This window comes from Trachypithecus francoisi, unplaced genomic scaffold, assembly GCF_009764315.1.
Source record: "Trachypithecus francoisi isolate TF-2019V2 unplaced genomic scaffold, Tfra_2.0 Lachesis_group0, whole genome shotgun sequence".
NCBI classification, from domain to species: domain Eukaryota; kingdom Metazoa; phylum Chordata; class Mammalia; order Primates; family Cercopithecidae; genus Trachypithecus; species Trachypithecus francoisi.
Window position 1 is genome coordinate 130,475,008 of NW_022681453.1, and position 27,289 is coordinate 130,502,296.

At 42.4% G+C, this 27,289-nt stretch overlaps 1 protein-coding gene across 3 annotated transcripts in view; it reads right to left on the reverse strand.

The window, feature by feature from the left end:
• The window catches only part of MCF2L2 (MCF.2 cell line derived transforming sequence-like 2), a 252,757-nt gene that overhangs the window by 38,357 nt on the left and 187,111 nt on the right, over nt 1-27,289 (reverse strand). For all 3 annotated transcript variants that reach the window (XM_033211822.1, XM_033211821.1, XM_033211820.1), the window contains 6 exons: nt 11,019-11,085; nt 9,732-9,847; nt 8,348-8,417; nt 5,336-5,428; nt 4,555-4,647; nt 674-742 (listed from right to left, as the gene is read on the reverse strand). In XM_033211822.1, the coding sequence (XP_033067713.1) occupies nt 674-742; nt 4,555-4,647; nt 5,336-5,428; nt 8,348-8,417; nt 9,732-9,847; nt 11,019-11,085 (508 nt within the window). The remainder of the gene's footprint in view (nt 1-673; nt 743-4,554; nt 4,648-5,335; nt 5,429-8,347; nt 8,418-9,731; nt 9,848-11,018; nt 11,086-27,289) is intronic.

Below are 27,289 nucleotides of genomic sequence, written 5' to 3' on the forward strand. Positions count from 1 at the left end.
AATTAGATACACTAAGAGGTACAAAGAAGAAAACATAATCCTACCATTCAGGAAAACCATAGCAGACATTTTATCATATTTATTTACTTCCAGTCTTTTATGTATGCATTTTACGTATTTGCTTAATTTTGTTCCCATTAAAATTTTTTTTGGCTGGGCGCGGTGGCTCACGCCAGTAATCTCAGCACTTTGGAGGCCGAGGCAGGTGGATCACCTGAGTCAAGAGTTCGAGACCAGCCTGGCTAACATGGCGAAACTCCGTCTCTACTAAAAATAAAAAAATTAGCTGGGCATGGTGGTGGGCACCTGTAATCCCAGCTACTTGGGAGGCTGAGGCAGGAGAATCGGTTGAACCCGGGAGGTGGAGGTTGCAGTGAGTCAAGATTACACCATTGCACTCCAGCCTGGGCAACAGAGTGAGATTCTGTCTAAAAAAAAAAAAAATTATGTGGAAGGAAGAAAATATATTACCACTTCCCTTTGGGCTGCAAATCCCTACTTTAAAATTGCCTTTGATTTTTTTTTTTTTCTTGACTATGAGTTATAGGATACACACTGTTTTAGAAAATCTAGATAATAAAGATCACAAAGTAAAATTGTTGTAAATCCTCTGACCCATAGACAAACACCATTAACAATCAGTTATATAAATGTAATATTTAATATCCAGTACCTTAGCCGAGCCTCCTAGTTCACCTGGGTCTAGCTCCATATCTTCAGGAGACTCGAAATCCAGCAGACCCTGCATTAACCCAAAAGTCTTGTTGAAAATTAAAATGTAGATTGCCATCAAAATGTAGATTGTCAACAAAATCTACTGTGCAAACTATCTGTCACCAGTGCTAAGCTGACTGAGAATGTGTGTAAATGTGTAAGAGGGAAAGAATACATGATGTATTTGGCACAGGGTTCTTTCCACAAACCTAGAATCATATTGTACACACGATTTTGTAGACTGCTTTTTCTCATTCAACAATATCTCATGAATATTTTCCCCTTATATTTTTCTAAAACATGGGCTTTGATTGTGGTAGCGTGTTATATTTTATAGATAAACCATAATTGAATTATAGTCCCCCTTATCATTAAACATTTAGGTTTAACAGTATTTTTTACTATAATAATGATAATAACTTTTGTGCATTTTTCTTTTTTTTTTTTTTTTTTTTTTGAGGCGGAGTCTCGCTCTGTCGCCCGGACTGGAGTGCAGTGGCTGGATCTCAGCTCACTGCAAGCTCCGCCTCCCGGGTTTACGCCATTCTCCTGCCTCAGCCTCCCGAGTAGCTGGGACTACAGGCGCCCGCCACCTCGCCCGGCTAGTTTTTGTATTTTTTTTTTTTTTTTAGTAGAGACGGGGTTTCACTGTGTTAGCCAGGATGGTCTCGATCTCCTGACCTCGTGATCCGCCCGTCTCGGCCTCCCAAAGTGCTGGGATTACAGGCTTGAGCCACCGCGCCCGGCCTTGTGCATTTTTCTTAAAGCTAAATTCCTAGAGTGGAATTGTAAATGTTCATAGTTTTGAGGCATATTTCCAAGTTCTTCACAGAAGGACTGTGTTCCTGCCAGCTATATAGGAAAGCCTGTCTCACCAGCCCCTAGCCTACAAGGGGTAGTACCATTTAATAAAAAATATTTAACAATTGAATGAAAAGAGAAATCCTACCTCACTGTTGTTTTATTTTGACTTCCTTAGATAACTAGAGGTGTAGAACTTTTTTAAAAAAATGTTTGCTACTAGTGGTGTTTATTCTTATGCAAACTGCTATGCTCTTTGCACATCTTTTTATTATAATTTTCAAGAGCACATGATTCATTAAGCATACTGACCATCTGTTACATATTTTGTTCACATTTTCCCCAACATTTCATGAGTCTTTGTCTTTAATGGTATAAGCTATCACTGATCACCCTCTCCCCAAGACCCTATGATCCTTTCTAAAGCATGAGGCAATCAGTCCAACATTCATGCTCTGTCAAGCCAGCTCATGTGTGGCAGAAGCAAAATAAGCTCCGCCCCTGGGGATAGAGAAGGTCCTCGATAGGACTACAAGGTCCTTCCTTTCTTTGCAGGCATACGATGGCCTGAGCTGGTTTCACAGGCACCAGCAAGGTGAGTTGTGGGGACGCTGCTCTGGTCTGCCTTGGGTCGCCCCCACAATTCCTCACAGACCCCCGCGAAATATTTTGTAGTAATTCTATCTCTTGTTTCTTCAGTGAAAGGCAGCTAACAAAACCTTCTAAGTGCTTTTAACCTGTATTGTCTCATTTAATGCTCCCAACAAGCATTCCAGGAAAATACTATTATTATCTTAATTCTACAGGTGAGAAATCTGAGGCTGAGAGAGGTTAAGTAACTTGCCTGAGTTCACACATCCTGGAAGGGTCAGAGCCTGGATTCAGACCCAGGTTGTTAAACTCTTGAGTCTGTGTTTCCAATGACGATGTCCCACAGCCCTCTGCATCTGGTACGAACCTAGCTCCTGTGTAAATGTCACCTCTGTGGGAAAGCTGGAGCCTAGGCTGAGGGAGGGAGGACCATCACTTACGTCCTGCTCACTCCTCACTGGGCCCAGAGGTTGGACTTCTAGAATAGGAATGACAGTGACAATGGGACATGCAGAGGAGCATGAAGCCCTGAGTGAGCGCTGTGTCAAACATGCTCCGAGGTGCTGCTCGCTGAAGGAAGCAGGTCATTATCCTCATTTCTGTGGTGGTGTGACAGTCTCGGTGTCTAAGATGACAGCTACACATCATGCAGAGCTTCCTGCGCTGTGCCAAGCCCTCCGCATGTGCTCATCATCTGCTTCATAACGATCTTACAGAGGAGGTTCTAGTACCCTCATTTTACATAGAGGAAAACTAAGGCCCAAGAGGTCAAGGTCTCGTAACTGACAAATGGCAGAGTATGCTGAGGCTGAAACTGCTAATGGAAAGCTTGAAAGGAGTAACTTTGAAAAAAAAATTTTTTTTTTTTTTTTTTTGAGACAGAATATCGCTCTGTTGCCTAGGCTGGAGTGCAGTGGTGCAATCTCGGCTCACTGCAAGCTCTGCCTCCCAGGTTCACGCAATTCTCCTGCCTCAGCCTCCTGAGTAGCTGGGACTACAGGTGCCCACCACCAAGCCTGGCTAATTTTTTTTATTTTTAGTAGAGACGGGATTTCACCTTGTTAGCCAGGATGGTCTTGATATCCTGACCTCGTGATCTGCGCACCTCGGCCTCCCAAAGTGCTGGGATTACAGGTGTGAGCCACCACACTGGGCCTTAAATTATTTTTACAGATGAGGTCTTGCTATGTTGCCCAGGTTAGCCTTGAACTCCTGGACTCAGGGATGCTCCTGCCTCTGCCTCCCAAGTAGCTGGGACTACAGGTGTGTGTCATCATGTCTGGCCTGAAAGGGGTAACTTTTTCTGAGGGGAGATTGTTGGGCAATGAACTTAACCTTCCTGAGCCTCAGTTTTTTCACAGTCCAGAGCATGGCTGGTATGTCTGATTGTGGGGATTAAATAAGAAATACTGTAATCCCAGCACTTTGGGAGGCTGAGGTGGGTGGATCACAAGGTCAGGAGTTCAAGACCAGCCTGACCAACATGATGAAACTCTGTCTCTACTAAAAATACAAAAATTAGCCAGGCATGGTGGCATGCCTGTAATCCCAGCTACTCGGGAGGCTGAGGCAGGAGAATCGCTTGAACCTGGGAGGCAGAGGTTGCAGTGAGCTGAGATTGCGCCACTGTACTCCAGCCTGGGCAGAGTCTCACTCTGTCTCAAAACAAAACAAAACAAAAAAGAAATACACATGGGGAAGCACCCAGTAAACAGTAGGTGCTTGTTTTTGTTTGTTTGTTTTTTTATTAAGAGACAGTGGCCACTGGGCAAGAGCTACCTAAATGCCTCACAGAGGTTAATTCAACAGACAACTTACCACGGTGGCCCAAACCTTTCCCTCAAGCTCACACATGGAAAACCAGCTGTGATAGGCCCTCAAATCCTGTTTGGGGTGTCTGAGAATGCTTGCCTGCAGATGTGCTAGTGTCAATGACTTATCACTAAGGAGGGGCAAAGGTCAGAGAGATAGAGAACCACTTAGGGGTTCAGGGTTCAGATATAGCAAAGTTCATTCTGTTAGGCTGCTCTCTGGGTAAGATCCTAAATCTAAGAATGGAGGTCAGCGCTGCAAAAGGAGAGAAGACTTCAGTTTTGTCTTCTCCCTTCCATAAGTTAAAACGCCCATAAAACAGTAACTTTGTGGAAAATCACACTCTCGCTCCCAAAGAGCTCTCCTCCCCTAAGCCAGGCTCCTTAGTGATTCATGCCCTGAGCTACACATTAGACTAGTGAGGCCCTCAGGTGCCCTCCAACTCTATGATTCTTTGGTCTTACTCCACCTTGAAGAGGGCTGATTTAGAGTTGGAGGAAAAGAAAAAGCCGGCAGGATGGACATATCTTCAGCCTTAGAAGACCAAGGCACAGCTCTACATGCATAACAACAAGGGCACCATAGTGCAGGCGCCTGGTTTCCCACAATGGAAAAGCACTGTCTCATTGATTTTACCTTCAACAGCATCTGGTATTTTATAAGTCTCTGGCTCGGTCCTTTAAGATACTTAAAAAGAGGGAGATTGTGATCCAGTTGGCGCTGGCATACCTTTAAAAGCCAAATAGAAACAACATAAAACAAAACAAACAATACACACAGAACAAAAGTGGCAGCACTTAGGTACAAAACACAGAATTGCTTTTCCTAGACAATAGGGGCAGCTGTGTCGAGCAGCTCCATAAGGCTGTGGGGTTGTTCTGTCCCCTAGGAACAGTGTGTGAAATAAGAGAAAGAGGAAAGAGGACGGTTTGGCTAAGATTTTTACAGGCATCTAGGGAAGCAGAACCATTTATTTCTTTTAGAAAGCAAGTTCACTGGAAAACAGTGGGGCATTTCAAGTCCTTCTGAAAAGAAGGCTGCCTGTCTTCAAGCTGGGGGCCGCCAGAGTCTATTCGGGCCATTTGGAGCCTGAAGGATACAGATGGTTTGTAGATATCATTCCAGGTGGCCCAAAGTGTGATATTTTTGACTTAGTTTCATTTTAAAAACCCATCCTAGAAGAAGACACTGGTTTTCTCACCAGATACAGGTGCTCCTCACAGGCCTATCCCATAGAGACCAAAGGCTGTGTCAAAACTTTTCGTGTGTAATTTCAAAGTATGGGACACTTGAAGTAAACATAAATCCCAATGCCAAATTCCTCTCCCTAGTCCCACTTTTGATTTCCTTAACAACTTGATGCATAGAAACATTTTCTAGGAACAACCTGTGGGAGACTCTGTCTTCTCAACATTACCCCAAAGTAGGCGCAGTCTTGACACTCTTGCCAGATTGCCCTAGCTCGTGGCAGATTCTTATGGTATTTAAAATATATCTGAAGATCTTCTTTCTAGGTGGGAAAAAATTAGAACAAATTAATCAGGTAGCATTTTTCAGTAAGTGGACAAGATAACACAGTTTATTCATTCATTCAACAAGCCAGAGTACCCTAATGTGTAAGGAATTGGGGGTGCACAGTAAGTAATCTTATGTTGGGATGTGTGTGTGATGGAGACAGAAACAGAAGGCTATAAACAACCATAACTACTGGACATAGATAGGCACAGAGTGCTCTGGGAACATCTACAAGGGCTATTGGTAAACACATAAGTAGACTCACAAACAGGAATTAGTTTTTATCTTTATCATTCTTTTCCTGCCCTTTGTCCAGGACATCGACATCTCCCAACAACAGGTCTGCAATGAGTAGTAAAACTGACAGAAAAGAGGCAGGTGGTTGATGGCCCCCTTTTTTCTCTCCCCACCCGCTCCTAGTGGTCATTGTGACACCAACCCTACAAAGAAGCCCAAGAAACAACCAAAAGATGGAAACATGCCAGAGGGGAGATGTGGCAGATTGGGCAACCAATATGGATCTCAGTGATTTGGGCAACCTTCAAAGTGACAGGCTCTGCCTCAAACATCACTTTCAACCTGCAGCACAAGACTCTGAGACAGGAAATGTTATGTGACTGTTTCGGAACTAGAGAGCAAGGAGGACTCAACGTGCTGCTCAACCTGTATTCTCATGGTATCGAAGACGCTGAGAGGTAGGCACACATCTGCCAATATCCCAGAGAGAAAGCACACTTCAAGCCTCTGGAGTCAGCTTGCCAGCTTCACTTGCTCTATCAGGGAGCCTGGCCCACAGCAGCTGTGCTGGCCACAGATCCCATGCCACTCTGGTGGAGAAGCCCATGCAGCCACCTCCTTGCTGAAGTCTGTGTCCCTGTCCTGCTCAGCCCAACTCTGGATTTCCATCATGCCAACACAGATGATTTCTTCCCTCGAAGCTTCAATGATGCCTATTCGACTCCCAAATACATTGCTATAGTGAATGACTTCCATTTCTATAGCTCTTGCTTTGTCCCAAGAGGTTGTAAGTGGTCATTTTAGCATAAGAACTACAGCAACCGTCCTTTGCTATTCCCTCCAGGAAAAAAATGACACACACACTTAAGACAGATGGCCCTTGAAAAATGTTCAGACCGATTAAGGAGCTAGAACAGTAACTCAGAGCTTAACACCTATGATGAGGTGACATGGAAAGCCATACGGGGCCGCCAAAGGGCTCTGAGCATTGAAGATTCCTTCTCTCCATTAATGTCAAATATCTTGAAACCTGGGGGCTGTGTTTGCTTCTAGTTATCATAAGCATTGCTCTCAGCCTCAGTCATAATATGAGTTGCTTACAACTTTAAGTTGTTTGATCTGTTGCCTTGGGTTCACATAAAGAAAAATAAGAAAGAGAATGAGAAGGACTAGGCCGGGCGCGGTGGCTGAAGCCTGTAATCCCAGCACTTTGGGAGGCCGAGACGGGCGGATCACGAGGTCAGGAGATCGAGACCATCCTGGCTAACACGGTGAAACCCTGTCTCTACTAAAAAATACAAAAAGAAAACTAGCCAGGTGAGGTGGCGGGCGCTTGTAGTCCCAGCTACTTGGGAGGCTGAGGCAGGAGAATGGCGTAAACCCGGGAGGCGGAGCTTGCAGTGAGCTGCGATCCGGCCACTGCACTCCAGCCTGGGCGACAGAGCGAGACTCTGTCTCAAAAAAAAAAAAAGAAAAGAAAAAAAGAAAGAGAATGAGAAGGACTAGTTGAGAAAGAGAGGAGAAATGAGAACCATTTAGAAGGCACGGGGCGTCAGGATCATCTCCATGGTCGCATCCTAGAAAGCACTTGGTGGGGAATGGTGTTGGGTGAAACATTTCTCTGTGGCGGCTCCCACTGACCCAGACAGCCTATTTGTTGCCTAAAACAGGATGGAGAAACAGGGAAAGAAGGAAGAAGTATGGGAGGTGGGAGGAAGGGGTAGTTGGAGGTATGTTGTAGGCCAAGACATTCACAAATTGAGTACTAAGCCTAAAAGAGGTTGTAGATTTAAAATTTTCTAATCATCCTCTATGTTGTAAAAAATAGAATGGAAATAAAATGTATTTTCTGAGATTTTTAGTGTAACACCAATGCTTCTCCTCTTGAGAGCATTAATACAGCTTTATTGTGGGACTCTAACCTCACTGTATGATTCTTGTTTTAAAACATAGTTGAGTCATTCAGAAGAGGATCCTCTGCTTTGGGGACAATGGATGGCCAGCCTTCCATTTCATGGGGCTATGCAGGAAGCCAGGCTTGCAGTTACTCCCGCATATCAGTGTGAGCTCAGTCAAATGGACTCATTCTCACCTTGGATAAAGTCAAATAAAGTTGGGAGGCCAACTCATGTTTTCCATTCAAAGGGCAGATACAAGATATACTGTCTTGGCAAATTTCAAGTATACAGTGCAGTATTATTCCATGATAGTCGCCATGCTGTGCATTACATCTCCAGAACTTACTCATCTCATAACTGCAAATTTGTACCCTGTGACCAACATCTCCCTACTTCCTCTAGACTTCAGCCCCTCCTACTTCAATGTAGAAGTAGACCACCCTTCTACTTCAATGAGCTCAACTTTTTTAGATTTTATATATATATATGTGTATATATATATATACACATATACACACACACACATAAAATGGTAATGAATGTATTCATTAACTTGATTGTGATAATCATTTCACAGGATGTAAGTATATCAAACCATCAAGTTGTATAGTTTGAATATATGCGATTTTTATTTGCCAATTATATTTCAGTAAAGCTTGGAGTGGGGGGGGAAGCAGATATGTTTTTAGACCATTGGTGTTTCCATTTGTCCTTACTTCTTAATACAGAAAAGTAAGGCCTGACTTTAACATGGTTATTTACTGGGAGCACAGACTTACTCTCTTGAGAAAGCAATGTGCCAGAAGTTCAGGGTTCTCAGCACACTTTTCCAACTCTTTTAGAAAAGTCCTGGAAAAATAAAAGTATACAAGTAAGAATGTTTTGATTTTTACATGCAGATAATTATTTTTTAAAGTACAATCACATAAGGTTTTAAGAGGTGCCTACAAAAATGTTCTCCAGGCCTTCTTGCTCTTACCTTATCTTCTACACATTGATTCAGAAAAAAAAAGCTGTATTCTGAGGCATTACTACAATTACCCTGAAATCACTCACAACTTTAAGTTGTTTGATCTGTTGCCTTAGGTTCACAAAAAGAAAACTTAAGAAAGAGAATGAGAAGGACTAGTTGAGAAAGAGAGGAGAAATGAGAACTACTTAGAAGGCACAGCGGGTCAGGATCATCTCAAATTATCAGAACACAGCTGTTCTGGTAATTCTAAGCACTAGTCACAGACAGACTGGATACACTCACTGATGCTCCCTGTTACATGAAAACAACGTTCCTAAGAACTGCTGCTGCTGCTGTTGCTATGACTAATATCATTGAGAGCTTACTATGGGAGCTTACTAAGCTAAGTGCTCCTCAAATAGTATCTCATTTAATCCTCAACCAAACCCTGCAAGATAGGGTTTCATAAATATAAAACCTGGGGCTCAAAGACACTACACAACTTCTCTGGGGAAATTAGCGGAAGTGGGTTTCCATTTCAATTTTGTGTCTGACCAATGGACGAGGGATGGGGTTAGGAAACAACTGTGGTTCAATTCACCATGCAGTTTTTCTCCCTCTGTGAATTAGGTGTGCAATCTTGGGGTCATCATAGCAAATAAAGAGAGTCAACATGTTACCATTCCCAGATGTGTAACATGAAAGGGTTTGAAGATGATTTCCAAAGTCCCTTATTCCTGCAATTCTCTAGAACTCAGTATCTAAGCAGCCCTGGGTTAAAAGTGCAACTTGTTTGAGCAGTCAGCATTTTCTAACAGCCTAGTTCCCAGCATCCCCTTATGATAATGGTATGTAGATGTGTATCTTGGTCATCTTTGTATTCTCAATGCTGAGCACAGTGCCTGGCACAGAACAGGTGCTCAACAAATGCTGAGGCATGAATAAATAAACAAAGGAACACACAACTGCATACAACATGGATGTCTGACACCAGGTGCATGATCCTTTGATGCCTCTTCCCTTCCTTCCCAGGGATCCTGTGGGGCTTCTCCTCTCCTTTCACTCCAACCCACCCCAATCCAATCCACTGACTCCAAACCACTAGCTTAAACCTGAAAACATCTAAGCATTTTCATCCCCCAGTTCCATCAGTCTCATTTCCACCCTTCTCTTACTCTGCATTCTTTCTGATAACATGAATTATTATATACCTGTTGTGAAATTCGTAAAGTTCTCTAATATTCCCAAAGAGAAAGTCCTTGTTATTCTGAAGAACATCTGGAATTAGATGCTTTAGCCAGATAAAATCCATTGGAGTGATATATCCCTGCAGAGGTGGAAACAAGGTAGGTGTTACAAACAGGAACATACTAGAGATCATCTGAATTAGCTACTCCAAAAACCAAAACTTTAGTGAAATAATTGAAGAATATAGCACACTTGTTTCTTGAAAGCTATTGTATCGAGTACTTTCTTTTGATATCATTTTCCTCATGTGCCCACTTTCAGAAGGAGATGGCTTAATGGCAATGATAACAAAATGGCATTTTTGTGGGAAGAGCAAATATATTTTAAAATGTTTATGTTACACAGGTTTAATGTAAAAGAAGGGAAAATGTACCCATTGTTTTGTGACCTGATACAATTGCTATGACTATAATGATTATTATTATTTTTGAGACGAAGTTTTGCTCTTCTTGCCCAGGCTGGAGGGCAATGGCTTGGTCTCGGCTCACTGCAACCTCCATCTCCCGCGTTCAAGTGATTCTCCTGTTTCAGACTCCCAAGTAGCTGGAATTACAGGCATGCACCACCATACGTGGCTAATTTTTGTATTTTTAGTAGAGATGGGGTTTCACCATGTTGGCCAGGCTGGTCTCAAACTTCTGATCTCAGGTGATCCACCTGCCTCGGCCTCCCAAAGTGTTGGGATTATAGGCATGAGCCACTGTGCCCAGCCCAATAATAATTGTTTAATATCTGAATAATGTTTATTCAGCATATATATCATAATTTACTAAACATTCCCTTTTTATTGGACATTTGGGTTGCTTCTAATATTTTATGGTAAAAATGTGATTATAAGTAATTGTGTACATATAATTTTTTCCTTAAGACTATTCCCTTAGGAAAATAGGGGAAACATGCATTTTTACTCTTAAGAAAAAAGGCTACTTTAAAAAAACAAGAAATAATCTTCCCTTATTAAAGTATCAAGAACACTTATAATATCCTTTGTTGGCAAGAAGATGGTAAACCTATTTGGGCATTGCTGGAATCAGTGTGAACTGGCATAATTCTTTGGAAACTATTTGGCTACACGGATCAAGAAACCACAGGAATGCTCTTATTCCTACTGGAGACACTTGTAATATTTTAAGACCTGAAACCTTGGTGGGAATTCTGGAGACTTACGGCAACTATTTTGAGTCTTTTTGTACAATAAAATGTCTGCAGTTTGAATATATGCTTGATACCCACTCCCCAAATCTACTTACATCAATTATGCTTTTGATCTCTTTTATATAAATCTCTTCAGTCTCAAGCAAGTCATGTATAATGCGCCTGAATCGCAGCAGCAGGTGGGAGGGTGAAAGAGAGAGAGACAGGGAGGGGAGAGTGTTCTTTTAGAATTCTGTTAGAATAATGATCATCAATACAGTTCCCCTTTAGTGGCTCACCTACTTAGTTTCTGGTCAGTTCATTCTGTTCTACTGAACACCCAAGGTCAGCATCTCACAAACGCATACTGTGATCACTGGTATCAAGAAGAAACAGCAAGGTTAGAGAGCTCAAAATCCTTTAGGCAGCCAGTGAATGACTTGCCCTCTGGGTGGGCCATACAGTGTGGGGGTCAAGAAGGGAGATGTTGGAGTCAGAAATACCACGTTTGGATCCTTAGTCAAGGAAGGTCTGCCTGACCCCGTCCCCACCCCCTACGTTGTATACATTGTATAAGTGGTTTCCTAGATTTTCTCTCCAGCTTTCTGCTCACATCAAGATTTTTTTCCTTTTAAGAGATAGGGTCTTGCCCTGTTGCCCAGTACAGTGAGTACAGTGGCATGATCATGGCTCACTGTAGCCTCAAACTGCTGGGCTCCAACAACCCTTCCACCTCAGCCTCCCAAGTAGCTAGGGCTACAGATGTGCACCATTACGCCCAGCTAATGCCTTTTTTTTTTTTTTTTTTTGGTAGAGATGAGGTCTTGCTATGTTACCTAGGCTGGTCTCAAACTGGTACTTTCAAGCAATCCTCCTGCCTTGGCTTCCCAAACTGCTGAGACTATAGGTGTAAGACAGTGTGCGAGGCCCTCACATCCAGATCTTTGACCCATATGGATGTATTTTGTTGTACATGGCATTAGATGGATGCTAGCTCCTTCCTCTGGCATTGGATGTTTCACCATGATTTCCTAAGGCAAAAGATATGAGTTCTGTCTGCTTCTGTCAAGGAAGGCAGGTGGAACATGTGGTGGGCAGAATTAAAGGCAGTCCCCAAGACTTCTGGCCCCACTGCACATACACCTCTTCCAATCAAACACTAATTTAGGGGCTGCTGTGGAAGGCTTGTGCTGTTCATTTGATAGGTAATCCACTTGGGCTTGCCCTAATCACATGAACTCAGTTTTGGGTCTAGAGGTCAGAGATTGGAAGCACAAAAGGTATTCAACACAAAGGAGAGTCCCCTTTGCTGACTTTTGAGATGGAGGGGGCCAGATGGAATGGAATGTGGGCAGCCATAGCAACTGAGAGTGGCTCCCAGCTGACAGGCAGCAAGGAAGGGAAATCAGTCTTATAGTTGCAAGGAACCAAGTCCTGCCACAACCACGTGAACTTAGAAGAGGATCCAGAGCTCCATGTGAAAACACAGCCAACACCTTGACTTTAGCCTTGTGGGACTCCTGTCCCAGGGAAACTGTGAGTCTCCTAAGTTTGTGGTCAGTTTTTATAGAGCAATAGAAAACCAGTAGAAAGAGTGAGGCCAGTCCCCACATTTATCCCAGACAGACTTCTTTCTCTCCTTAGGCTATGTGGCCATATTTATTATTTCTTTTAGGGGTCCAAGTAGATGAGTGTTTATACATGTGTCCTTGTGTAGAATATATGTATTTATTCCTGTGAACTACTGATGGATTATTTATTAAATGGCAGCCTCTCCTAGAAAATGATTTGTTTTTCTCTCATAAAAATGAATGTGGCAAGACACAAATGATCCAATAGAAAAAAATGGGAAAGGACACAAAATAGGAGATTCACACAAATATTCAAGTGGCTATTAGGCTTGTGGAAAAAATACTCAGTACATACATTCAACAAAGGCATATCTTAAAAAAGCAACAATTTTCATCTATTAGAATATTAAACATTTCAAACCTCAAAGAAAGACTGGTAAATGAGGGTGTAGAAAAACCCTCAGACAATATTGGTAAAATGTGTACATTTGTGCAAGCTCTTTGGAAGGTAATTTGGAAACATCTCATGGAAATGTAAAACACGTGCTCCTTGGTTCAGTAATTTCACTTCTAGGAATATTCATTGTTTGCAATTAGGACAATATAACTTCAACAACAACCAGATATAAACTGGTTACTTAAATGCTCATCAAAAAATTATAGTACGTAGGCCGGGCATGGTGGTTCACACCTGTAATCCCAGCACTCTGGGAGGCCGAGGCGGGTGGATCACTTGAGGCCAGGAATTCGAGACCAGCCTGGCCAACATGGTGAAACCCTGTCTCTACTAAAAATACAAAAAATTAGACGAGTGTGGTGGCGCATGCTTGTAATCCCAGCTACTTGGGAGGGTGAAGCAGGATAATCACTTGAACCCAGGAGGTGGAGACTGCAGTGAGCCGAGATCACACCATTGTGCTCCAGTCTGGGCGACAAGAGTGAAACTCCGTCTCAAAAAAAAAAAAAAAGAAAAAAGTATATATATATGGAACATACACATAATGAAATACCACGCAATTATTAAAAAGAATGAGGCTGACTGAAACATTGATATGACAGAGGCCAGGTATTTTCAGTGAAAAAACAAAGCAAGATGTATACAAGTAAGCATAGCATGACTATTTGTGTAAAAAATGAGTACGTAGAAATATACGTAAAATTGTATATGCTCAGAAAATTTATGCAAAGAAACTTAACACATGATTGCTTTTGGAGAGTGGTACTGAAAGCTAAAATATGAAGAATTTCTACATCTTACTCTATACCCTTCTACAATCTTTTTTTAAGTGAAACATTTACTGCTTTTATAATGGAAAAATAGGGTTTACATAATATTTTAAAATGAATGTTACTGGAGGTAATGATAAGTAAACCCTACTTGATAGATATAAATTAATACAATTCACATATTTTACAGTTCATTATTCTTTCTTATAATTATTTTTGTGTCTATTTATAAATACTTGTTACAAGACAAGACTGATAAACAAGATGTGCCACAGAGAATATAATTTCCAGAAGTCTAAAACTCCCAAAAAGTTACTGTAACATCATACTTTACTAAGTCACTGAGAAAGAGGCTCCTGTGCCTTTTATAAATCACTCTGAAACAACGACGGTTTCTACGTCAGAAGGAAGTACACGCCTCAACACCAATATGTTTCTATGAGCCACGGCATCCAGGGGGACTACAGCAACAGTTAAGCATTCATGGAAAACTTGAGTACAATCAGCCTCTTATGCCTTCATGAAGCATTGAGCTTAAGCAACTTGGCAAGTTGGCTTCAGGATGCATTGACGATTAAAGGAAGTCAGAAGGCAGAAATAACCAGGAGGTGGGCAGAAGTCAAGGTTATTATCCAAAAATGATCTATGAACTTAAGAGACTCTTAGGAGCTTTTAGGACTCTAATATAGGAAAATATTCACATCTCTGAAGGAAAAGAAATCCCTTGGTCATATTCTGGATTATAGTTTGGAAAATAGTCTAGAAACCTTATCCAACTGCTTCATTTTACCTGTTGGAGTGCAACAGATAAAATGCCAATGACAGGAATTCCACTGAAGAATGTAGGCAAATCAATATTCATTCAATACATTCAAATTAATATGTAACTTTAAAAAGAGCCCTCACACCACAATTAGGCCATTGTTTTTGCTTTCTTCTCCTGTTGCTTTTCAGCTACCTTTATAAAACAGGAGAAAATGTATGACTCTTACTGATGATTCCCTGCTTTATTATTCTAAAGCAAGCTTGTCCGACCTGCGGCCTGTGGGCCACACGTGGCCCAACACAAATTTGCAAACTTTCTTAAAACGTTATGAGATTTTTTTTGCGATTTTTTTAAAGCTCATCAGCTATCGTTAGTGTTAATGTTTTTGTTTGTTTGTTTGTTTGTTTGAGATGAGTCTTGCTTTGTTGCCAGGCTGGAGTGCAGTGGCACAGTCTCGGCTCACTGCCCCCTCTGCCTCCCAGGTTTAAGCAATTCCCCTGCCTCAGACTCCTGAGTAGCTGGGACTACAGATGTGCACCAACATGCCCAGCTAACTTTTTGTATTTTAGTAGAGATGGGGTTTTACCATGTTGGCCAGGATGGTCTTGATTTCCTGACCTCGTGATCCACCCTCCTTGGTCTTCCAAAGTGCTGGGATTATAGGCGTGAGCCACCGCGCCTGGCCAGTGTTAATGTATTTTATGTGTGGCCCAAGACAATTCTTCTTCTAGTGTGGCCCAGGAAAGCCAAAAGATTGGACACCCCTGTTCCAAAGCATGTAACTTTATTCACAGAAAAGACTCTCAAGGATTTACCACCTAAAGTCATCAAGTGTATATCATGCAGATGAACAACAGAAAACACTGGAGTATTCAAGTAATTAAAAAACCTTTTAGCACCAACAGTAATTTCTGTCCTGATGGCAATCTACTCAGAGCTAGAGGACTGCACTTAGGATACCAAAGGGAGAATAGGATGCAAGAGCAGCCTGCACTAATGTACTCTGTGTTAGTTTACGTCAGGGCACTTTGTTTTACATTTCAAAATAGATGCTGTCCATAGCTCATTAAAGGGGAAATGCAGGCAAAATGTGTTTTAAAGGAATGTTTCTTCTCTGAAGCCATATTTCAGGGTAGCATGAAAACGGAGCTTTGGTTATCTGGTTCCATTCTACATGACACCTCATGCTTGTTTCAAATGACACCACAACCGAGGGGCAGGAATGAAAGGAATATGCTTTAAAAAAATGCAATCCTCTTTAGCAAGAGAGATCATTAAAACAGATACATGTTAGGATTTCCTGGTAAGTTTCTTCTTTGTTCATGTGCCCTCCTCTGCTCCCTCCCACTTTAAACTACTGCCCCTGTCACACACACACCCCTCCTCGTTTCTCAGTTCTCCAGTAGAAGAGTATCCTTTGGGATTCCTGTCCACCAGAGGTCTATTTTTGCTCATTATTGTCAACACAGTTTGCCTTCAAGAGTTTTCAGTTCCTCCTGCTACCCTATCACCACATTATGCATGTCAGAAAGCATTACAGATTTTCACTTTTTAAGAACCTGAACTCAGATTTCCAGGCTTCTGTCCTTCCTGTCCCATGCTGTTGACTCTCCCACATCTTTGTCTTCCTCCTAGACCTTTGGTCATTCTTGAGCGCTCGTTGCCAATGGGTTATATCATTTTCACCTGGATGCCTCCCAGACACCTCAGTCACATTAAGTTGAAATAGAACTAATCAGACAGAAGTAGCATGTGTATCAGTGGAACTGACATTTTTCTACGGTCCCTAAAACACAGTTGTTGTTTCAAAATTCCCCCTCTATCATTCTTATATCTCCCTTATATTCTGTCACCCAGGCTCCTTATATCATCTCTCAACATGCTTCCTGGGTGACTACTGACTCTCCACTTCTGGTGACACCCTGCAGTGCAAGCTTTCAATTCTTGCCATTTAAACACTTTAGTGCACTCATAGAAGCTCACCCTTACTTCTGAGATTTCTCTTCCCCCAGTCTATTTTGCAGACCACCAGACTATGCCCTTCCAAAAGCTCCTTTGAGATAGAGTTTCATCCTTGTTGCCCAGGCTGGAGTGCAATGGCATGATCTTGGCTCACTGCAACCTCCACCTCTCAGGTTCAAGCGATTCTCGTGCCTCAGCCTCCCCAGTAGCTGGGGTTAAAGGTGCCTGCCACCATACCTGGCTAAATTTTGTATTTCTAGTAGAGATGGGGTTTTACCATGTTGGCCAGGCTGGTCTTGAACTCCTGACCTCAGGTGATCTGCTACCTAGGCCTCCCAAAGTGCTGGGATTACAGGTGTGAGAAACTGTGCCCAGTCCCCCAAAGCTCCATTTTTATCCTGTCATCATTCTCTCTCTTCAAGAACTTGCCCAGAGCTGCCAGAGTTCCTTCTAGGAGTTTAAGACTCTCTATTCATGTGCTAAGAATCTTCTTAAGGAGCTTCCTTTAAAGGTAAAACCAGATTTACACAACTAGATTTACACATCAGAATGGGGAGTGGTGGGTGGGAGCTAAGATGGAACCTGTAGTTTTCACAAGCGCCCTGGATGATTCTACTGCAGATGGTCCCCAATTCAACTAAATAGCACTCATCTGTCCCACTCCTTTTAGACCCCACTTTTGTTAAGCCAATGTTATCACTATTTTCCGCTTTCTTTAAAGTGCCAATCATCCTTAAAAACTCCAACAGCTTCAGTTGAAATCAGTACCACACTCTCATCCTTGTTTCCCACCCAAAAACCATTACATTAATTGACCAGACACGTATTGATGCCCTACTATGAGCCTGGCTCCATGATAGGCACTTGGGATAGAGAAATGTACCATAATCCTCACCTTAATAAATTCAGAGTCTAATGGAAGAGATAAGAAAATCAATGATTCCAATAAGTGTGACAAGGTAAGGGTAGTCAGAAAAGTCAGGTGCAGAGGAGGGGCAACTAATTAAACCAGGGGTTGGGGGAGACACTGCCAACTCTGTGTTCAGTGAAGTTTAAGCAGAGGTTTTTCTTTAAGTAAAAAAATCAGTTTTTTGGCCGGGCGTGGTGGCTCAAGCCTGTAATCCCAGCACTTTAGGAGGCCGAGGCGGGCGGATCACAAGGTCAGGAGATTGAGATCATCCTGGCTAACATGGTGAAACCCTGTCTCTACTAAAAAATACAAAAAACTAGCCGGGCGAGGTGGCGGGCGCCTGTAGTCCCAGCTACTCGGGAGGCTGAGGCAGGAGAATGGCGTGAACCCGGGAGGCGGAGCTTGCAGTGAGCTGAGATCCGGCCACTGCACTCCAGCCCGGGCCACAGAGCGAGACTCCGTCTCAAAAAAAAAAAAAAAAAAATCAGTTTTTAAAATAAAAAGTTTTTTAAAAAGTAAGGGGGAATAGAAGAAGGATGTTTGTCCCAGACTAAGGGGAACAGTGTGGAGGACGAGAGGAGGTGAAAGTGTATGCTGTTCTGTGTACTGGCAAATTCTTTGGTGGGTGATATGGTTTGGCTCTGTGTCCCCACCCAAATCTCACCTTGAATTGTAATAATCTCCACATATCATGGGAGGGACCCAGTGGAAAGTAATTCAATCGTGGGGGCAGGTTTTTCCTGTGCTGTTCTCATGATAGTGAATAGGTCTCAGGAGATCTGATGATTTTATAAAGGGCAGTTCCCTTGCACATGCTCTCTTGCCTGCCACCATGTAAGACATGCTTTTGCTCCTCCTTTGCCTTCCACCATGATTGTGAGGCCTCTCCAGCCATGTGGAACTGTGAGTCCATTAAACCTCTTTCCTTTATAAATTACCCATTCTCAGGTATGTCTTTATTAGGAGCAGGAGAATGGACTAATACAGTAAATTGGAACTGGCAGAGTGGGATGCTGCAGTATCTGAAAATGTGGAAGCAACTTTGGAACTGGGTAACAGGCAGAGGTTGAAACAGTTTGGAGGGCTCAAAAGACAGGAAGATGTGGGAAAATTTGGAACTTCCTAAAGACTTGTTGAATGACTTTGACCAAAATGCTGATAGTGATATGGGCAATAAAGTCCAGGCTGAGGTGGTCTCAGATAGAGATGAGGAACTTGTTGGGAACTGGAGCAAAGGAGACTCTTGCTATGTTTTAGCAAAGAGCCTGGCAGCATTTTGCCCCTGCCCTAGAGATTTGTGGAAATTTGAACTTGAGAGAGATGATTCAGGGCATCTGGCAGGAGAAATGTCTAAGCAGCAAAGCATTCAAGAGGTGACTTGAGTGCTGTTAAAAGCATTCAGTTTTATGTATTCACAAAGATATGGTTTGGAATTGGAACTTACGTTCAAAAGGGACGAACAGCATAAAAGTTCAGAAAATTGGCAGCCTGATGATGCAATAGAAAAGAAAAACCCATTTTCTGAGAAGAAATTCAAGCCTGCTGCAGAAATTTGCATAAGTAATGAGGAGCCAAATATTAATCACCAAGACAGTGGGGAAAATGTCTTCAGGGCATGTCAGAGACCTTTGTGGCGGCCCCTCCCATCACAGAATCAGGCCTAGGAGGAAAAAGTGGTTTTGTGGGCCTGGCCCCAGGGACCCCTGCTCTGTGCAGTCTAGGAACTTGGTGCCCTACATCCCAGTCACTCCAGTCATGGTTGAAAGGGGCCAAGGTACAGCTCAGGCCATTGGTTCAGAGGTGCAAGCCCCAAGCCTTGGTGGCTTACACGTAGTGTTGGGCCTGTGGGTTCACAGAAGTCAACTGAGGTGGATGTATAGAAATGCCTGGATGTCCAGACAGAAGTTTGGGGCCCTCATGGAGAATCTCTGCTAGGGGAGTATGGAAGGGAAATGTGGGGTTAGAGTCACCACACAGAGTGCCCACTGGGGCACTGTCTGGTGGAGCTGTGAGAAGAAGGACACCATCCTCCAGACTCCAGAATGGTTGATCCACTAACAGCTTGCACCATGTGCTTGGAAAAGCTGCAGACACTCAACACCAGCCCATGAAAGCAACCACAAGGGGGGCTGTACCCTGTAAAGCCACAGGGGCGGAGTTGCCCAAGGTTGTAGTGGGAACCCACCTCTTGAATCAGCATACCCTGGATATGAGACATGGAGTCAAAGGAGATCATTTCAAGCTTTAATGACTGCTTTATTGGATTTCAGACTTGCATGAGGCTGATTGCCCCTTTGTTTTGGACAATTTTTCCCATTTGGAACATGTATATTTACCCAATGTCTATACCCCCATTTTATCTGTGAAATAGCTAACTTGCTTTTGATTTTACAGGCTCATAGGTGGAAGGGACTTGCCTTGTTTCAGAGGAGACTTTGAACTGTGGACTTTTGAGTTAATGCTGAAATGAGTTAAGACTTCAGGGGACTGTTGGGAAGGCATGATCTGTTTTTAAATGTGAGGACATGAGATTTGGGAGGGGCCAGGGGTGAAATGATATGGTTTGTCTCTGTGTCCCTATCTTCATCAGGATCCTCCCACACATCCCCATTCTAAGTTGCAGGGTCCCATTCTTTTCCAATCAATGCCCTCATTTTAACAGTAGGTACCTGGCAAGGCTGTGCATGCACCTTTCATTGCAGGTCAGCCACTCCCATGATAAGAGCTTGTATATGATTTTCCACAATTTCAACTCTTCCTCTACAAGAGATAAGACTCTCACTCCAGACAATCTTAGAAGGTTTGAGGCTTAGTGTATGCTTCTGGAGCCAAGAGTCAGAATCCCTAAGTTCATCATTTTCTTCCATCACTTTGTCCAGTGAACTTAGGAGCAACCAACCAACTTCATTATATTCCTTGGTCCTCTACGTATGGTCAAAGGTATTATCTATAGAGTCATTAAACTCCTTGCCTCTCATGAGTGGTGAATCAGGAGTATTGAATGCATTTCTGTTGCATAATTCTTTAAACAGTTTGTGCCAAGGACTATCAGTGTTCTCCACACAATTAGAAGTAGAGCCCTTAGCATTTTGGGGTCTAATCATATTAAGCAACCAACTACAGAAACCCCAAAAACCAACTAAAGAAATCCAGCCTTAAAACTCTGTTCCTCTAGAACCATTCCCAGTACCAAAATCTGATAAAATAAATAAATAAAATAAATAAATAAATGCAGGCAGAGGAAGGTGGAAGGACTAGCTCTTTCTCCAGTGCTGGATGCTTCCTGCCCTGGAACATCAGACTCCAAGTTCTTCAGCTTTTGGACTCTTGGACTTACACCAGTGATTTGCCAGGGGCTCTCTGGCATTTGGCCACAGACTGCAGGCTGCACTATCAGCTTCCCTATTTTTGAGGTTTTGAGACTCAGACTGGCTTCCTGGCTCCTCAGCTTGCAGATGCTTATTGTGGGACTTGGCATCTTGTGATTATGAGTCAATTTTCCTAATAAACTCCCCTTCACATATTCATCTATCCTATTAGTTCTATACCTTTAGAGAACCCTAACTAATGCAGTGGGGTTAAGCCAATCATCTAGTAGGTTCATAAAATGCTACAAGCAGATATAAACTTAAAAACGATCCAGGTCATCTCTTCATTTTACAGATGTAAAAACAGAAGTAGAAATAGAATTGGAACCCCAGTTTATTGAAACCCAGTGTTTTTATAACACCATGCTAATTTAATTCTAATTTGTGTTTTATTTAATAATCAGGAAACAGTTCAAATAGAGGCCCAGGGCTCTGAAACAACTTGCCCAAGGTCTATGGCTTTTGCAAAGCAAGTACTGTTTCTGCTACTTTACCTAGTTCCTCTTGGCCTGTGTTTGGGGTTCATCTAAAGAACCGTTTGCTGATTATTAAATAAAACACAAATTAGAATGAAATTAGCATGGTGTTATAAAAACACAGGGTTTCAAGAAACTAGGCTTCCAATTCTATTTCTACCTCTAGGATACAGGGTAAGTCACTTCCTTTCTCAGAGTCTGTTTCTTTGTATGTTAAAGGACTGGATTAGATAAACTTGACTTCCCCTCTTGGCCCTCATTACGTCATTCTACAAATGTGTTATCACTTCTAATAGACTGTTTGATGTGATCTTTTGTCTAAGGGTCCCTGCTTTTCACTTTTCCCAAGAAATGAAACAAAGGTCACAAGACTTTCATTTGCAACCCTGATTAACTAATAGTTAATGTGTAACTGGAGTGCTACATAGGAACAGAAAGGAGAAGGGGAATGGATTGGGTTGGAGAAGATGAAGTCTGACCTATCCTCTACAAGAGGTACAGGGCTTGCCCAGGAAGACAGGAGTTCCAGGAGGCGTAAACTCCAGCAGGGGCTGGAGTCATGGCCGCACACAGGGCCTTACAGGATCCTGGCTGCCAGAGCAGAGTTTGGATGGGGGCTAGTAGGGGGAGGCTGGGGGAGCTGGCTGAGGAGATGGTTGTCATGCCAGGCCACGAGTGTGGACGATTGCAGGCCAGGGGAGGTATAGGAGATTGATGGGGCCGTGGTAAGCAGGGCAGATACCCTTCCAGGAACCTGTTTATTAAACACAGAATACAGTCCTGAGGGCTTGGTCTCAGAAAAACATGTTCTTAAGTTTTACATCCTTCTTCTGTTTTGATTAGGTGTTTCCTAATTATAAAATAAATTCCCAGAACTGTTAATGGTAACAACACAAAGCACTTACAGACCCATACAAGGATCATATTGAAACTAATGACATTTTAAGAACAAAAGGTCTGATTAATATGAACACTTCCTTGGTTCCTAAGAGGATAACAGTTGAGTTTTGCTCAGGTGATCTGCCTTCTCTTCCTTCTTCTCTGCTTTGCATCTCAGTTTCTACATTTTGTCTTATATTAATGGGATTTGGTCTCATTACCCTGATGATTTTAGAGTAAACTACCTCAAATTCTTTTTGGGAGAAGATGGGATATAAATTATTATTAAAGTTTATCTGAATAGATGTTCTTCAATATCACACAATAAATAATGATAATGTAATTTTATGCATATAGCACTTTAAGAGATTGATCATTAACAGTCCCATTAATCTTAATTCAACTTAACAATGCTTGCATTTGTATGGCATTTTAGGTATTATAAAGTTTTTTAAATTGTGGTAAGATATGCATAAAATTTACTATTTAAACCTTTTTTTAAGTGTATAGTTGAGTAATGTTAAGTACATTCACAATGTTATATAACCATCACCGCTACCCATTTCCAGACTTTTTCAGCATCCCAAACTGAATCTCTGTACCTATTAAACATGACCTCATTCTCCACCTCCCCACAGCTCCTGGGAACCTCTATTCTACTTTCTGTATGAATTTTCCTATTCTAGGTGTCTCATATAAGTGGAATCACACAATATTCATCCTTTGGTGTCTGACTTATTTCACGTAGCATAATGCTTTCAAGGTTCATCCATGTTGTAGCATTTATCAAAATCTGATTCGTTTTTAAGGCTGAATATCTTCCATTGTATGCATCTACTACATTTTGCTTATCCATTCTTCTGTTGACGAATACCTGGGTTCTTTTCACCTTTTGGCTATTGTGAATAATGCTGCTATGAACCTTGATGTGCAAGTACCTGTTTGAGTCTTTGCTTTCAATTTTGGGCATATACCTAGAAGTGGGATTGCTGGATCATAGGATCATTCTATTTTTAACTTTTTTGAGGAATTGCCATATCACCCTCCACAGCAGCCGCACCTTTTATATTTCCAACAGTGCACAAAGGTTCTAATTTCTCCACATTCTAGTCAACATTTAGATTATCATTCTTTTTTTTGAAAAAGAAAAAAACAATAGCTAACCCAATGGGCACGAAATAAGGTTGTTTTCGTTTTTTGTTTTTAATGCATTCATTATCTTACTTGATTCATTAAATCCCTAACAAGAACTCCTCTAGGGCAGATGTCCTATCTTACTCATCCTTGGCCCCAGTGCCTTGCAAGCAAGTGAATTCTCAATAAGTGTTAATTGAATGGATGGTTGATAGATTTATAGGATGCACACCAATTCTGTGGACAAGAGTAGGTACTAATTGCTATTTTCATTTCACAGAAGAGCAAATCAGGGCTCTGAGCACTGACTTGGTTGAGGTCAAACTGCCTGCAAGTTTTATCTAACAGTGACAGGGGAACTGATGTGTCGAGCATGAATGTCAGTCTATTGAAACAGTGCCCACTTTTCTGACTCTTCTCCTTGAGAGACAGGGCCTGTACAGCAAGGACACAGAGAAGCATGTTACAGAAAAAGGGCTGGCTCAGACCATTATCCATGTATGCCTGGGATTTGAGGAATGTGGCTGAAATCTCAACACGCTGGTTCAGAAGCGCATCTGCAATCAAATATATCAAGACATGGTGTGAGAGATGTCTGGCACACCAAGGAGATTCCCAGAATATAGCTGATAGGAAAACCTCATTACTTCAATTCCCAAGAAATAGTACTCCCAACAGGAGTATCCAAGTAACTCAGTAATCTTCAGTAAAGAAAAGAAATTGTGAAACAATTATAGTCAGTCCTCCGTCTCTATAGGTTCCACATCTGTGGATTAAACAACCCTCATATTGAAAATATTAATAAATAAATAATAACACTATAACAATGAGAATAATGCCAATTTTAAAAGCAATACAGTATAACAATTATTTACATAGTATTTATATTGTATTAGGTATTATAAGTAATCCAGAGATTATTTAAAGTATATGGGAGAGTGTGCATAGGTTATATGCGAATACTACACCATTTTACATAAGAGACTTGGGCATCTGTGGACTTTGTTATTGACAAGGGTCCTGGAACCAATTCCCCTTGGATACTGAGGGTCAACCGTACCCAGAGCTTCTACCTCATGAAAACAAAAGGAAATCTATTGCAAAAAGGAAATTTCCAAAGATAAAAAGGATGCCTATGAAACAGTCAAAGAGCTGAAAATGTTGAGAAGACACATACTACTTTCCCTGCCCTGTGCCCCCTTTCCCCTCCCCTGTGCCTCTTTTTGCCCCTGCGCAAAAAGATGCAGATCTATTTGCGTCTTTATCTAGCAGCAGATATTCTATTATTCTAATAGATCCCTGTTTTTCCCAAGAGGGTTTACTTATTTATTAAGTATGATGCCAACATCTCTCTCAGAGGAATTCCTCTCAGAGGAATCCTAGAAATCTTTCCTAGGATTCCTTAGCCCTAAATCTGCAGAGCCAATTAGGTATTAATATTGGGCTTTACAACTTTGGACCATCAGACCACCAAGACTGATTCATGAAATGTATATGGTTTCAGATCACATGAATTTATCATGGACTTTAGAATTGTCTTTTTAGAAGTACTGCTATAAGGAAAATCCCAGCATAGCAAGTTTTGTCTAACAGTCTACTTATATTAAAGAGTACTCAATGTAAACCCTAGGAAGACTTTTAACTGCCTTTTGGAAATTGGTTGAGTGGGATTTGAACCACGTATTCTCTGTAAAGCAGGAAATTAGCACTTAGTAATTACTAAGTATTTAAAAATGGGAAATGGAAAATTACATTTTAGAGCTGGTGCAGTGGCTCACACCTGTAATCCTAACACTTTGGCAGGCAGAGGCGGGTGGATCGCTTGAGCCCAGGAATTCAAGACCAGCCCGGGCAACATAATGAGCAATTCCATTTCTACTAAAAATAAAAAAATTAGCTGGCTGTGATGATGTGCACCTGTAGTCCCCATTACTCAGGAGGCTGAGGCAGGAAGATTGCTTGAGCCTGTAGTGAGCCGTGATCGGCCATTGCATTCCAGACTGAGCAACAGAGCGAGACCCTGTCTCAGAAAAAAATGTATATTTTTTTTAAAAAGAAAATCACATTTTAGTTGTTCCTTAAATATTAGTACAACCAAACCTAAATGCAAAATTCCCAACACACATGATTGCCTCTAGGCCAGCCATGTAGCCCCTCATCTTGTTGTCAATAACCATTTCTGGGGCTGTAATTGTCTTCCTTCCCCCTCTACTACCCCATCACAGGATGCAAATTGTTTTGCTCAGTTTAGATAGCTGTGACTAGACTAAGTGCCAACTGTCTTTTAAAATATGTGTTAATCAGCACTCAAGATTGTTCCTACAAAAATGTCACTCCCTCACTCAATTTGCATGTGCCCTCCTGAGTAGGAGAGAAAGAGCTGAGTTAGAGCCAGCCCTCTGGAACCTGCACAGAACCCTGTATGCTCCGGGGAGTGTGGAGTGTGTGTCTGACCTGCTGGTGGGAAAAGGAGAAGAAATGCTGACAGACTCACTGCCAGGGACTGGTATCAGGCCACTTTCACAGGGGCTGTCGGAGGGTTGACAGCACAGCTCTACTGGACCAGGGAGGGTCCCAGCCAGCAGGGCCTGACCCTCCAAGACTATCCCCATCCCTGTGTCTGAGAGGTCCCACTGAGTGTTAGATGGCACATAAGAGATTTCCTTATGTGTTGGTGTGAAGGAGCTGATCAGTCCCAGGAGACCCCTCCCTCAAGCAAAGGAGAAGAAAATGGAAGAAACTGGGTTCTCAGAATGGCCTGCAGGTGAGTGCCTCCTTGTGCTGTCAGTTCGCTTCATCTTCCAGTTCTGGGTGTACCTAGTACGATTTCATCAAACTGCCGAGGCCCTGGAATTGAGGGAGGTTGCTGAAGGGTGCCAGGCCACAGAAGCAGTAGTAGGAACTGCAGGAAAGGGCTAGTGTGCCTCCAGGGTCAGCTTTTGGGCCTTGGTGGCATCAAAGGAGAAGTACACAGGGCCACTGTACTACGGATGGGATTCTTGGAACAGAAGATTGAATAACTGATGAGTGTGGAAGTGCTATGCAAAAATTCAATTCAACCTGCAGTTACCAGGCATTCATTCTGTGATAGGCATTGTTGTGGGGGTGGCAAGGAGATGGGGGGTTCTTTGAGGGACTCAGAGAAGAGCAGGACATGGTGTTCACCCACAAGAGATCTGAAGACTTTCAAAGTAGTTGGGAAAATAGACATACAACTTTTTTCCCCTCCCCGCAGCCAGTTGAGGCAAAAGATATATAACTTATACAGTGACAAAATACTGCCGACTGTTACTGACACATAACACCCTGGGCTGGGTCACTGTTGAGAAGAAGGAGGATTCTGGCTTTTGGGGCATTCAAGTCCTGTCCATTAACCATTTCCCAATCGTGTATTTATACATCCCATTTTAGACAAATTAAGCTGAAGACTGATGTGACATACCCAATGACACTTAAGTTTGAAGCTGAGACTCTGGGTTAGAAATATAAATCAGGGTGGGCTGGTAGTGGTGGCTCATGCTTGTACTCCCAGCACTTTGGGAGGCTGAGGCAGGCGGATCACTTGAAATCAGGAGTTCGAGACCAGCCTGGCCAACATAGTGAAACCTCATCTCTACCAAAAATATAAAAAATTAGCCAGGTGGTGGCACACAACTGTAATCCCAGCTACTCGGGAGGCTAAGGCAGGAGAGTCACTTGAACCTGGGAGGCAGAGGTTGCAGTGAACTGAGATCGTGCCACAGCACTCCAGCCTGGCTGACAGAGTGAGACTTAGTTTCAAAAAAAGAAAAAAAAAAAAAAAGAAAGAAATATAAGTCAAGATTAAAGACAATGGGTGAGATCAGCAAGGAGCAAGTGTGGAGAGAAAAGAACACCAAGGAAGGCTGCGTGTGGTGGGAGGTGGCCGGTGGGCAGCGAAAGAGGAAGCGGACCAAAGGAGATAGAGTGTTGTTTGAATGGTGATGCTGTATCAACAGAAATGAAATTCCCAGAGGTGTGAAACACAGCAGATCCTTTACAGCACAATGATAGGACACAGCATGAGCCCACCTCTGCCAGGTGAGAGGAGCTTTCTGCAGCCTGTGGTGGGCTCG